General features: G+C 39.3%; 1 protein-coding gene across 1 annotated transcript in view; it reads right to left on the reverse strand.

Moving 5' to 3' along the window:
* LOC133658351 (elongation factor G, mitochondrial-like) overlaps window positions 1-14171 on the reverse strand; it is a 34749-nt gene that overhangs the window by 14851 nt on the left and 5727 nt on the right. The window contains exons 4-13 of the mRNA XM_062060272.1: window positions 13611-13815; window positions 11764-11880; window positions 10849-10999; window positions 10631-10785; window positions 10464-10548; window positions 10233-10370; window positions 6500-6601; window positions 6366-6422; window positions 6161-6298; window positions 5996-6078 (exon numbers count right to left, since the gene is read on the reverse strand). Of these exons, the coding sequence (XP_061916256.1) occupies window positions 5996-6078; window positions 6161-6298; window positions 6366-6422; window positions 6500-6601; window positions 10233-10370; window positions 10464-10548; window positions 10631-10785; window positions 10849-10999; window positions 11764-11880; window positions 13611-13815 (1231 nt within the window). The remainder of the gene's footprint in view (window positions 1-5995; window positions 6079-6160; window positions 6299-6365; window positions 6423-6499; window positions 6602-10232; window positions 10371-10463; window positions 10549-10630; window positions 10786-10848; window positions 11000-11763; window positions 11881-13610; window positions 13816-14171) is intronic.

Below are 14171 nucleotides of genomic sequence, written 5' to 3' on the forward strand. Positions count from 1 at the left end.
ACCAATGATTGTCTCACACACTAGGTGTGGTGAAATTAACCTCTGCATTTGACCCATCCCCTTGATCACCCCCTGGGAGGTGAGGGAAGAAGTGAGCAGCAGCGGTGGCCACGCCCGGGAATCATTTTAGTGATTTAACCCCCAATTCCAGCCCTTGATGCTGAGAAGTGGATGGACTCTTTTAAACGTATTTACAGAGGAGTATGAAGCCAGACTCGAAGCGGCGACCTGAGGTGCTTACCACTCTGACTTCATTAGATAAATGTGAAAAAGAAGGCAGCACATGAGTGGAACAAAGACAAATAACATACAATATGAACTATTTACTTTATTACATGTTATAAAAGTAGTCAGTGACATTCCATTAGTGTAGTTATTAGCCTCAACCCGAGTGAACAGAATGCTAAGGCTAACAAGCTAACGCTAAAGCCAATGTGTTTGTGTTGTCGGCGTCAGATAAACACTGACATTTATTATTTATATATTGTTATTTACAGTTGAAATGGACCAAAAGGAATCACCTGACCCTTATGAATTCATTATTTACCGAGATAAGGACTTTTTGACTGTTGGACATTGACTTTTTATGAACAATTCAGTACACTTTATTTTCTTAATCGTATCGTTTTGTTTTTGATTGATTGAAACTTTTATTAGTAGATTGCACAGTACAGTGCATATTCCGTACAATTGACCACTAAATGGTAACACCCGAGTAGGTTTTTCAACTTGTTTAAGTCGGGGTCCACGTTAATCAATTCATGTATACGATTGCTTTTTGTTTCAATTACCTATTTTTTAGTAAAATAACTGTGACCTCATAGTTTGTTTATTTACATGATATCAGTATAGAAATATATTAAACCACTCCTTCATACGTCATCAGCCTGATTTGCATAAATTACCCTGAACTGTGCAATGCGGTGAAAACACAAACCCCCCACTTCTTCAGGAACCTATAGTTCCAGGAACCAAAAGTGGTGGGAAAGGGCCTAATATGTAATATGTACAATATTTAGCTTATTTTGGTAATCTTAAGCTTTGCTGGAACTGATTTCCTCAGCACATTTACTGTATTTCCGTTTCCATAGCAGCGCACTTCTGTAACAAATGTGTGTTCCTACTTCCGCAAAAAAACCGCAAGTGTTTTCTAATCATGGCAGACTTGGTAACAGACGACAAAGACGACTATTTTTGGACAAATGAGGATTCAAAACCTTATGTTTTTGAAGCTGAACATGCAGAGGATGAACTACTGCTTCTAGAAGTGAGCACAAAGGAAGGGTGACACATTGGAGCAGGCGGAAGCCGAGAGAGTGAGGTCAGGGTGACTTTGACGCTATAAATGTGGAACTTGGGGCCAAGCTTCTCCGACATAAATGGAGTGCTTACCTAAAATAAACCAGAAAACAAGTCCTTTGCCAGCTGGACTAAACGCACAACTGTCCATCACGTGAGTCACTTTAATATTAATCATGATACACGCAGCACGTCATGCGTATTATTACAACTACATACGCTGTCGAGCTGGCTGTCTACAAACCAAACATGAAATGTGGGCTAATACTTCACAGATACTGTAATATGATTGTGTGTGTTTTTCATTCAGTACAGATTGGAGTCCTATCGCATAGTTGTGCATTATAAACTCAAACACAATTCGGGTGCTGACGTAGAAGCCAGCTTATCTCTTGCCGTAGCTAGCTTTTAAGGCTGATACCGAAGCATGCCGATGTGTCACTCCGCCAGAAAAAGAGTTCCTCTGTGTTCTCTCTTACAATAACAATGTCGCTACAGCTTGGTTATTATACAGGTTACATAACGTAAATGAAGTATTGTTGGCGGTTATTGAATGCATTTTTTAAGTGATTTAGAGGTAGAATCGATTTCTCCCGTTAGCTGCATTAATAGCCACTTAGAAAAAGTAGATTTGTACATGTTAGAATGCAAAAAAAAACACGTTTGTCTTCTTGTCTCTCATAAGGAGTGTGAACTACAAAAATGTACAGTTCCCCTTTCAGACCTAAAATGGAAACATTAAACTTATATCTTGGCAAAAAAAAAGGTTTTACGTAATAGGTTTAACTGACTATGAATGTACACATTCAAGGAACAACAGGGTGCATTACTCAATGCAAACTTCATCGATAAAGTCTTGTGGTTGGGGCCTGTAGTTTTTTGTGGCTGTAAATCATCACAACCTCATAGTAAAGAAAGATGCACATACATGTCCTATTTTTATTCTAGTTGTATTTACTTATTCACATACATTTTATTCTTATTTGTAATGTTTCTGTATTGTTGTATGTTGTTTAATCTGAAAGTTATCCAGAGCCTGAATTGCAAAAAAGTCAGTGTTCAAAAACAAGAATAAAAAATACAAAAAATGAGGGGTATTTTATTTGAACTAAGCAAAATTATCTGCCAATAGAACAAGAAAATTTGGCTGGTCAAGACTTTCCAAAACAAGTAAAATTAACTAACCTCAATGAACCCAACAATACCTTAAAATAAGTATATTCTCACTAATAACAACTGTACTTCTATATGAGTACCTATTTTCTATTGTTTCATTGAAAATAAAACAGCAAAGTTCATTTGGCTGTCATCTGTTTTAATATGAGACACAATTGTGTCAAAGTCATGATTTTTGTTTTCATGCTTGAAATAAGAAATTATTACTTTAAAAAAGCAGTTTTATGCTTGTGAGTGTTGATGACACAGCTTTGCAACACTTGATATTCTAGTTTCAAGCATGTTTTACTCAATATCCATCCCTTCCATCCATTTTTACCGCTTGTCCCTTTTGGGGTAAGTCATAAAACTCAGCAACAAGCTATAATATCTTACTGAGATAATTTAGGACCAAAACCCTTAAAACCAGTAAAACACTCTAACATAAAATCTGCTCAGTGAGAAGAATTATCTTATCAGACAAAAAATAAGCAAATATCACCATTATTGGAGATATTTAAACTTACTCAGATTTCAGTTTTTGCAGTGTGTGTAGTATTATATTGTGCCACAAACTAAGATGAGGAAAATTCAAAACAGTGATCTCACTTTTAAAGCATGAAGACATGACCTCACCTCATGGAATGTTAACAGAAAAACACAAGCCAAATTAAATGTTTACAGGAACTACTTCAGAATAATGTGTCAATTTGAAATATACTGATCCAATCTAACTGCTGCCAGTGTTGTCTCCATGATAGAAACAAGTTACCACAGATTGAAAAAAAAAAAGTACATATTGAGTCTGTTTGACCAGCTCTTAGGAAGGAACAGTGTGTTGTTCTGACGAGATGTGCATCACACAGTGTGTGTAGGGATGTACCAAGTCATCTGTTCTTGGCAAAAAAAAAACTACCACAGACAGAAAAGCAATTCCAAACAAACAACTACAGGTTCAAAAACAAGCCCCGGACTCACAAGATTTGCATACGACTTCGGAAAAACAGTCGCTAATAATAAGCAGACTTGGCAACACTGGATGCATCTCTTTCTCCCTCTAAAACAGTCACACCTCCGCCAGTAGCCCCCAAATAGTCCTGTTGTAAATCCCATAGTAAAACTGTTTTAGTGCAGAAATTGTTCTATTTGATGTTTTTGCATGAGGCACCTGACTGGGCAGCTAAGGGGTCTTTTGGAAGCCACATTGGGCTGTTCCCAGCCAGCAGTTACTTGGATTTTGCTTCGTTATGCTACAACTAATAACATTGTGGTTGAAAAAAATACACAAATTCAGATCTGTGGATCGGTCCATATCTATGCAATACTTCGCTTTCAAAATTGCAGACCATACAAAGTACTTAGACAGGTGGAAAAAGGGGTTGATTAGTTGACTAAGAAGTGTGTCTGGATACTTTAGACCAGGGGTGGGCAATTAATTTTTACCGGGGGCCGCATGAGCTACCCGAGCACTGCTGGAGGGCCACATCGACAATATTTCAATTAAATTTTGCTCAACATTATTTTTGATATACACCGTAAGATAAATAATAATAATAATAATAATAATAATTAATAATAATAGTAATACTTCAACATAGTGTGTGTAACAGCATTCCATGACTAATATAAATAAATTAACATTAATAATAAATGACAGTAAAATAAGCACACGTATGACTGAGGAGTCATAGTGTAACTTTGTGTGGTGTTTGAGTTGTCCGACTTTTTGTGTGGCCATAAACGCACCAGTGGTTTAGTGCTATGCGTGTTGGTGACAAATGACAAGTTGGTTTTGGCCTGGTTTGTACGGCAGAAAATGACTAGTTTTTCGAGATAGAAGTGTTTTACTCATGTTTTTGGTGTGGTTATGGCCGAATATAAACAGTTTTGCTCAATAAAGTGATCAATATAATTCCTGTCCTCGAAGCATCTCGATAGACGTTACAATAATTGAACGGTGTTCAATTGAACGGTGTTGACGAACACCGTTAGGGCCGCTTGTTGTCACTGTCACTCAAAGTTGCATTGCAAAATTACACACAATAAATGTGTTTATTTTGTTTAGAATTCAGTTGAGATTTGATTTGGTGCGCGGCATATATTTGCTGCGCGCAGCGGACGCTTGAGCAGTGCGCAATTGCGCAGGCACGCACCTTAGAGGGAACGTTGCTTTGCAGTCCATGTCTTGTTGGAAACACGCCTTTCTTTATCAACTTTTCTCTTTTTAGCGTCTCGGGTGTAAACCGTGCATCACTTGTCGCTGCATGTGCACCTTCACTCGCAGGTTACACACGCCCATAAATAATACTTTTCAAAATAAAAGCAGCACAGTTGTATTGCGCGCACGACATAGATGTTTTTTCAACTTTATTTTGTAATTTGTGATTGCAGCTGTTCACATTCACTCACAATCACGCACACGCATACGTCCACATGGAAGTAATACAAATAACGATTTTCAAAACAAAAGCAGCACCGTTGTATTGCACACTCGACATAGATACTTTTTAAAATTTATTTTGTAATTTATAATTGGCCTCACGCGGGCCGGACAGGGACGCACAAAGGGCCGGATGCGGCCCGCGGGCCGCAGAATGCCCAGGTCTGCTTTAGACCAATGTTTTTCAAACCTTTTTGTGGCAAGGCACATTTTTTTCATTAAAAAATATGGAGGCACACCACCAGCAGAAAATGTTAAAAAATTAAACTCCACCAGATCGTCGTGCCTTATTTTGAGTTTGTTGTTGTTTTCCTGTGTGTAGTGCTTTAGATCTTGACTTGCGCTGTTATTTTGGTGGCCCTTCCTGTTTTGTTGTTTGTTTTCCTGTCGCAGCTTCACGCCTTCCTTTGAGTGCCTGACCTGCTTTATTTGCTTTATTTGCTTTATTGACCTGACCTTTGAGTGCCTGACCTGCTTTAAGTTAGCAATCAATAATATTTAAGTTGTGCATACGCTATCCTTCTTTGTGGGGACATTGTTGATTGTCATGTCATGTACGGATGTACTTTGTGGATGCCATCTCCGCTCCACACGCTGTAAGTCTTTGCTGTCGTCCAGCATTCTGTTTTTGTTTACCTCGTCACAAGTTCAGTGTTGCTTTCGTTTTGCATAGCCCGTCCCTAAACTTCAGTGCCTTTTCCTTTCCCCTTTGTTCATTTTTGGTTTAATCGTTGCATACCATTTTACCTGCACCCCGCTGTGCTCTACATATTGGGATCACGACAAACCATCCTCGACGCGTTCCGACTTCTACAAAGCAATGAATTACTTGCTGCCACCTACTGACGTGGAGTATTACATGGTTAACCTGCCGAGCTCTATACAGCACAGACACTCGTTAACGGAACATTATTTGCACATTATAATTATTGATTTGCAAACAAATATTTTTGGGGACCAATTAGGTGAAGTTGCAAAATTTCCCACGGCACACCAGACAATATCTCACGGCACACTAGTGTGCTGCGGCACAGTGGTTGAAAAACACTGCTTTAGACTACACAGTTTATTTCAGTGTGTGTGTTGGGCATCTGTACTTACGGTACAGGTGCAGTGATCGTCTCCCTGAAAGACACTTTGGGTTTTCCCATCACACAGGGACAGTTGTATTCTCTCTCCATCCTCTAAAACACCAAACAGAACACAAGACAGACTTCAGAGACATTCTACCTTTTAAAAACAAAACAAAAGTGAAAATGTATTTACCTGGGAGTAGATCTCCAAATGCAGCTCTCCCATGCCCGAGATGATGGTCTCTTTACTCTCCGAGTCAAAAAGAACACGGAACGTAGGATCTTCCCGGGTAAAACGGTTGATGCCTTTAGCGAATTTATCAGAGTCGTTCTGGTTCGAAAGAAATTAAATTAAGAAATCCTTCTTGACCAAATAAGAGAAGTACCTCTTTTTTCACCTTGTTGGCTGGCTTCATGGACATAGAAATGACCGGATCTGGGACGTGGATTGATTCCTGTGAAGGAGACAAGAACAGGAAATGAGAAAAGCAACTTAATTTGTACTACAAATCTCAGATTTAAAAGGAGTTACCATAGAGAGGCTATGGCTGGTCTTGGCAGTGAAAGTGTCTCCGCTGGCACAGTCAATACCAAACAGAGCACAGATATCACCTGCATACACCTCTTCCACATCCTGTAAGACATTCATACAACATCTTACACTTTATAGGTGTAATGTTATGTATCATTTATATTTATCATCTATATTATTTATAGTTGATATTTATCATCTATTTATAATTTATATTTATATTGCCGTTTTTGTTGACATGTTAAAGGTGTTTTATTAAAAATACAAGCATGTTTAACATATAGATTCCTTTCTTTCATGATGACAAAAATATAAGTTGGTTGGAAATAAGCGGTAGGAAATGGATGGATGGGATGGAATCAGACAGGATTCACAGTCATGCTGATAACTTCCACATTTTCAAATTTACATTGTGGAGGAGAAAAAGTCTTCCTTTCTGTACAATACCACATAAAAGTGGTGGGTCTTATTTGTCCAGCTTCCATACTCCTTTTTATACACTTTACAAGAAATACATTGACGGCAAACCGTTCGACTGACACACTCTCCACCAACGACCGGTAGCTTGCGATCGACGTAATGGGCATATCTTTTGTAACGTATTATTTTTTGGGCCTCCCTATGTCTAGCATTCAAAGATTACAGCTGGTACAAAATGCGGCTGTGAGACTTTTGACAAGAACAACAAAGTTTGATCATATTACGTCTATATTGTATACATCTATATACACCTATATATATATATATACCTATACTGGCTCACCTGCACGGGCTTCCTGTGCACTTCAATCAATCAATGTTTAATTATATAGCCCTAAATCACGAGTGTCTCAAAGGGCTGCACAAGCCACAACGACATCCTGGGCTCAGATCCCACATCAGGGCAAGGAAAAACTCAACCCAATGGGATGACAATGAGAAACCTTGGAGGGGACCGCAGATGTGGGGACCGCAGATGTGGGGACCTCCCCCCCTGGGCGACCGGTGCAATGGACGTCGAGGGATCTAGCATAATATTGTGAGAGTCCAGTCCATAGTGGATCTAACATAATATTGTGAGAGTCCAGTCCATAGTGGTTCGAGCATAATATTGTGAGAGTCCAGTCCATAGTGGATCTAACATAATAGTGAGAGTCCAGTCCATAGTGGATCTAACATAATAGTGTGAGAGTCCAGTCCATAGTGGATCTAACATAATATCGTGAGAGTCCAGTCCATAGTGGATCTAACATAATAGTGTGAGAGTCCAGTTCACAGTGGATCTAACATAATAGTGTGAGAGTCCAGTCCATAGTGGATCTAACATAATAGTGTGAGAGTCCAGGCCATAGTGGATCTAACATAATAGTGAGAGTCCAGTCCATAGTGGATCTAACATAATAGTGAGAGTCCAGTCCATAGTGGATCTAGCATAATAGTATGAGAGTCCAGTCCATAGTGGATCTAGCATAATAGTGAGAGTCCAGTCCATAGTGGATCTAACATAATAGTGAGAGTCCAGTCCATAGTGGATCTAACATAATAGTGAGAGTTCAGTCCATAGTGGATCTAACATAATAGTGAGAGTCCAGTCCATAGTGGATCTAACATAATAGTGAGAGTCCAGTCCATAGTGGGGCCAGCAGGAAATGACACACTTAAGATGCGACTTTAAGATTTAATTACTTAGGTATAAAATTCTAAACGGTCTAGCTCCATCTTGTCTTGCTGATTGTATTGTACCATGTTTCCCAGTCAGAAATCTGCTTTCCAAGAACTCTGGCTTTTTAGTGATTCCCAGAGCCCCCCAAAAATATATTGCTTTCTATTGGGCCTCCAGTACTCTGGAATCCCCTACCAGTAACAGTTAGAGATGCTACCTCAGTAGAAGCATTTAAGTCCCATCTTAATTCAATCCACTTTATTTGTATAGCACATTTAAACAACAGAAATGTTTCCAAAGTACTGCACAACAATATTAAAAACAATATTCAAATATTATCCTTAGCTCCACTAATGACTGAATAAAAACAAAAAAATTAATAAATATAAAACCAATATAAAAATAAATATGATTAAAAACGATTTTAAAGGGTAAAACCTTAAAACCTTAATCTTACAACTCATTTATACACCCTAGCCTTCAAATAGACCCATTTTTAGACCAGTTGATCTGCTGTCTGTCTTTTCTGCTCTGCCCCCCCTTCTGCGTGGAGAGGTTATCAGGTGGCCACAGATCAGCTTTCACGGAGGAGTTGGGACCTGGGAGGGACCACTGCTCTATGCATCAGTTGGTGACGTCTCTGCGCTGCTGACTTGTCTTCATACAAGAGGATCCACTGTTGCCCTCACTATGAACTGGACTCTCACGTTATTAACTTTATCCACTCGGCATCCATTGCACCGGTCACCCAAGTGGGGTCCCCACATCTGCTGTCCCTCCCAAGGTTTCTCATTGTTCCCAGAGGGTTGAGTTTTTTCTTGCCCTGATGTGGGATCTGAGCCGAGGATGTCGTTGTGGGTTGTGCAGCCCTTTGAGACATTTGTGATTAAGGACTATAGAAGTAAACTTTGATTGATTGATTGATTGATGATGAATTCAACTTAACAGACAGCATTTTGGCGTTAAATATTTTAGTTACATACTGTATGCTATTATATATCATACAAAGTTAGTTACACATACAAGTCAAAGTACTGTATGTCAATTGTATACTTTTAAAAGTATTTTAATAAGTACTCGATAAAGAGTTAAACCCCATTTTCACTAAACAAAGACCACTTACTGAAAAATCAAATGATGTGTGGGGCCATGTTGACACTTTCACTTTGTAAAAAAAAAAAAGCTAATATGCTCCACAATCAACTTTTTCCCCTTAATAGTACATTTGTTATACTTTTTTGCCAATTGTTTTAAAATGATCTACAATACAAGTGTCTAACTCAAGGCCTGATCATTTAATAAGGCACGCGGCCAGATCATTTAATAAGGCACGCAGCCACATTATTTAATGTGGCCAACAAAAGGATGGAAAAAATGTTTGTCAATAAGGAACTTCATCTTCCTTGTTCAAACATTTTTCGATTATTATTATTATAAACTATTATTATTATAATATTGCACCGCATGTAGCTGCTGAGTTCTTAGCTATTTCAAGCTGAACTTTAGATCTGCTTGTCATCTTGACTTATAATTCCAAACTGGTTTGTTGGTAAATAATAATAATCGAATGAAGGGCCAATTAGGTGGTAATACCATGAGGCCATTATATATTCATATGGTTTTGCAGTTGCAAGTGGCCCTGTGAGGGCAGCCTCAACTGTGATGTGGCCCACAGTGAAAATGAGTTTGACACCTTTGTTGTACGAGACGTATATAGACAACCCTGCACTATGCAGTATATTTGTTATTTTCATTGTTGTGCAGCTACCAAAATAACCTGTAGGTACTAACTTAAATGTTGTTATCCCACCACAGTGGCACGGTGCCTAAAAGGGTGACGCGAGACACACCGATCTGCTGATTGTTTGAGAGAAAGAAAAGCACTGTAGATGCATTCAATTGTTGTCCTGCAGTGCATTATTGTCATTTGCTTTATGGAATTCATAAGTGGTGTATGTTACCATAATGTTGCTGTACTGTAAAGTAACTGATGCAAATGTCGCCATTGTGCAGAACACACAAACTTAATTCCAAAGCATACCAAGATGAGCTCCAAATAAATGGGTCCATACATACTCCAGCCTTTCTTACCTCCAACTGATCGGCATGTAGGCGCACCAGCCTCTGCACACGCACTTTCTTGTTTGTGCGTGTGTTGTAGATGTACTCTGACTTCTTTAAGCATCCCTGGTACACCCTCATGTACGTCAGCTGACCGAATCGACCCGCCTGTTGTGAGAAGAACAAACCACGGACGACAGCGTGAGAAGAACAATATAAAGAAGGCGAGTGTGTAAAGCTGAACACATTTTAAGTACACACCTCCAGTTTGAAGGCTAGACTGACAAAGAGGTTTGTGGAGTCTCTTGTTGGGGCCAACTGGATTTTTGATGTCTCACTGGAATCTCTTAGTTACCGTAAATAAAAAGAGTGTATAGTCAGAATAAGCATATACCTGCCTGCCATAAAAGACATAAATCCACACTTACTCATTATTGAGGGTAGCGTAGTTTTTGACTTCGGTGGGGTTGGGCAGGAAATCGAGAACAGCGTCCAACAGAGGCTGAACACCTTTGTTCTTCAGCGCCGTGCCCACCAGCACTGGCGAGAAGAGACGCTGCACTGTGGCCCGGCGGATTGCAGCCTAAGGTGCCAGTAAAGCGATGATTAAATCAAATGTGACATCTGGCTGTTTTTTTTCTTTTACCTTCAAGTCATCAGTGGTTGGAATTATTTCCTCCAAGAACATCTCTCCTAAGGCTTCATCTGCGTTGGCGACACATTCAAACAGTTCCTGCCTCCGGTCTGCTGCCTCCGCACGAAAGTCTGCTGGGATCTCGTCATAGCGGATGACTCGACTGCAAAACAAGGATAGTCAGAATATTTGCAGTTAGACAAATCCAGTTAGTTGAGATTAGAATACCAGAGAAGCTCCTCATACTTTTGATATCATTGTGATTTTTGTCTACAAAAGGATAGCATGGTGAGACAGCAATTGTGTGTCTCACCAATCCATCCATTTTCTACCGCTTGTCCCGTTCAGGGTCGCGGGGGATGCTGGAGCCTATCTCAGCTGCATTCGGGCGGAAGGCGGGGTACACCCTGGACAAGTCGCCACCTCATCACAGGGCCAACACAGATAGACAGACAACATTCACACTCACATTCACACACTAGGGCCAATTTAGTGTTGCCAATCAACCTATCCCCATGTCTTTGGAGGTGGGAGGAAGCCGGAGTACCCAGAGGGAACCCACGCAGTCACGGGGAGAACATGCACACTCCACACAGAAAGACCCCGAGCGCAGGATCGACATTACAAGAAAATGTACAACAATGCATTATTATGTAACAAAACATCCATGATGTATTGACCCATAAAAAAGGTGGCAGAATGCCCTTTAAATGTGCCTTTTTAACAAACATACCTCTATTTAGTGTATGTATGGCCAATTTATTACAAAAATCAACAATATCATAAATTTCGCTCTAAGCATTTTCATTCACCCTTCAGACATGCTACAAAAAGTAGAATGAAGCTGTCTTTTAAAAATAAATCGTAAAAAATAAATAAATGAATAAAAATTCTGATATAAAAAAAAAGAAAAAAAGAATACGTTACCCAAAAGGTCCTTCGAAATACAAGCTTCTCTCCTCTACAAGGTCGATGATGCCACTCATGTTCCCCTCCAGGCCAATGGGGATGTTCACAAAGGCTGCATTCTGGTTCAGTTTGGTTCTAAAGACAGACGCAAAGTGTAAAAAAACATGAGGCCTTTCTCCACCAAAAGTTCAGCAACTTTAAGTTCCTTCATTTCCGGGAACTATAAGGTTCTGTAGACATGTGTAGTTTGTGTTTCCACCGCATTTGTCACTTCAGAATAGTTTATACATAACAGGCAGATAACGTACGGAGGAGTGGTCAGGTATATTTCCACGATCCTTCCATCTATCCATTTTCTACCGCTTGTCCCTCTCGGGGTCGCGGGGGTGCTGGAGCCTATCCCAGCTCGGGCGGTAGGCGGGGTACACTCTGGACAAGTCACCACCTCATCACAGGGCCAACATAGATAGACAACATTCACACTCACATTCACACACTAGGACCAATGTGATCCCATGTACATAGACAATAAAAGGTCATATTTGTTTTTCTAAAGCTTAAATAAATGAAATACAAAGCAATAATATACAAAATGATATGATTTAAAAACAAAGTGTAAGAATTGTACATAAAAAGTCAGGCTTTTGCCCAACAGTCAGAAAAGCGTCCCTTCAGTAAATGATGAATTTATGACGGTCAGGCGAGTCCTTACGATCCATTTGAACTGTAAATAACAATATATAAAAAATAAATGTCATTGTTAATCTCACGGCGACGACTACTTTGACAGCATGAAACAAAGTAAGTTGTGAATATTTGTTGTTATTTACTTTCGTTCCACTCGTTTACTGCCTCCTCTATTTCACAATTATCCACAAAGAATCAAGTCCCGGGGTCCCGGTGAGCACCTGGAGTAGCCACTTAAAGGTCTGGCTGATTATTTTATATTACCAGTGTTTCCCACACATTCATTTATTTGTGGCGGCCCGCCACGAAATAATTACGTCCGCCACAAATAGATTTTTTTTTTTTTTTCTCCTGTCCAGCTTCTCAGGCAAATCATATAGTTGATGTAGATGCCCATATAGGCTGTTCAGATTTACTTTACAAAAGAGAAGTGTAGGATACTTCTCTTGTTGCCTTATTTGTATTTGACCACTACTGTTTTCTGTTTATTTGTTACTGACTGTGGCAGGACACCTCTGCCTCTGTTTCACTTTATGTTGCTGGTAAATAATATGGTTGTAGTAGTAGGCTAAAGTTAAATTATTTAGTATGCACTAATTAAAGGGGCAGAGCTTTAAGAGACATTTTAGCTTTTATATTTTATAAGATATATTTTTTGTAAGAACCACAATTAATAAATATATTTCAGTGAATAACTTATTGTTCAAATCTGTATATAAATATGCACATAAAGTGTTGTAATTATATTGTAAAATGGACGGATGGATGGATGGATGGACGTTTAAAACAAAACTGTTATTATTAATTAGTAAGTATACATTTTTTGAGCCTTTTTAGAGAATATCATATCATTGTAGTAAATTATGCAAATTACTCGATGATGTCATGGTGACTACGCCCATAGCCATGCCCCCACCGCCACAGGTATCTTGGCAGTTTATGGGAAACACTGATTACTCTGTAAATATGTTTAAAAGAGTTTGGCCACTTCTCGTACCAAAAGGAGGTTTTCCTAAACAACATTAAACTGAATAGGCTACTCCTTTGAGGGATTTAGTGTGGTATCTTCAGCACAGATGCCACACTAAAGTTCCTGCAAGTCAAAAGTTCCTTTTTGAAACGCACATGTGATGTAACATGACAGAGATGAAGACGTTTTAATAAAACATAAAAGTCACCTCAGCTGCTGCAGAGATCGTCCAGGGTTGGCGCCCATGCGGTCCAATTTGTTGATAAAGGTGAGGAAGGGCACGTTGTAGCGTTTCATCTGCCGGTTCACCGTCAACGTCTGACACTGGACCCCACCCACGGCGCAGAGAACCAACACGGCGCCGTCGAGCACTCGCAACGCTCGCTCTACTTCGATGGTGAAGTCCACGTGACCTGGACATACAAACTGCATTATACTGTTGCCACGCATTGACTATAGTGTTTTATTACAGATGGCTGAATGATACATCTGGTGTAACCATTCATTTTGTTATAAAGACTGTTTAGTGCACACTTGCCATAAAATAATTTTAATAATTATTTAAAAAATTCACCATTTGTTTACATTTTCTATCAAAAGTGGAGCAAACAAGTGAATACAGTACAACCCTTGAAAATGATGCAATCACCGGTTATGGAGGATGTTCATTCGGTTATTTAATTTTGTAGAAAAAAAAACAACCTAACAGACATAACACAAAACTATAGTAATTTCAAATGGCAACTTTCTCACTTTAAGAAACTCAAGA

Source organism: Entelurus aequoreus, linkage group LG10 (assembly GCF_033978785.1).
Source record: "Entelurus aequoreus isolate RoL-2023_Sb linkage group LG10, RoL_Eaeq_v1.1, whole genome shotgun sequence".
Classification (NCBI taxonomy): Eukaryota; Metazoa; Chordata; class Actinopteri; order Syngnathiformes; family Syngnathidae; genus Entelurus; species Entelurus aequoreus.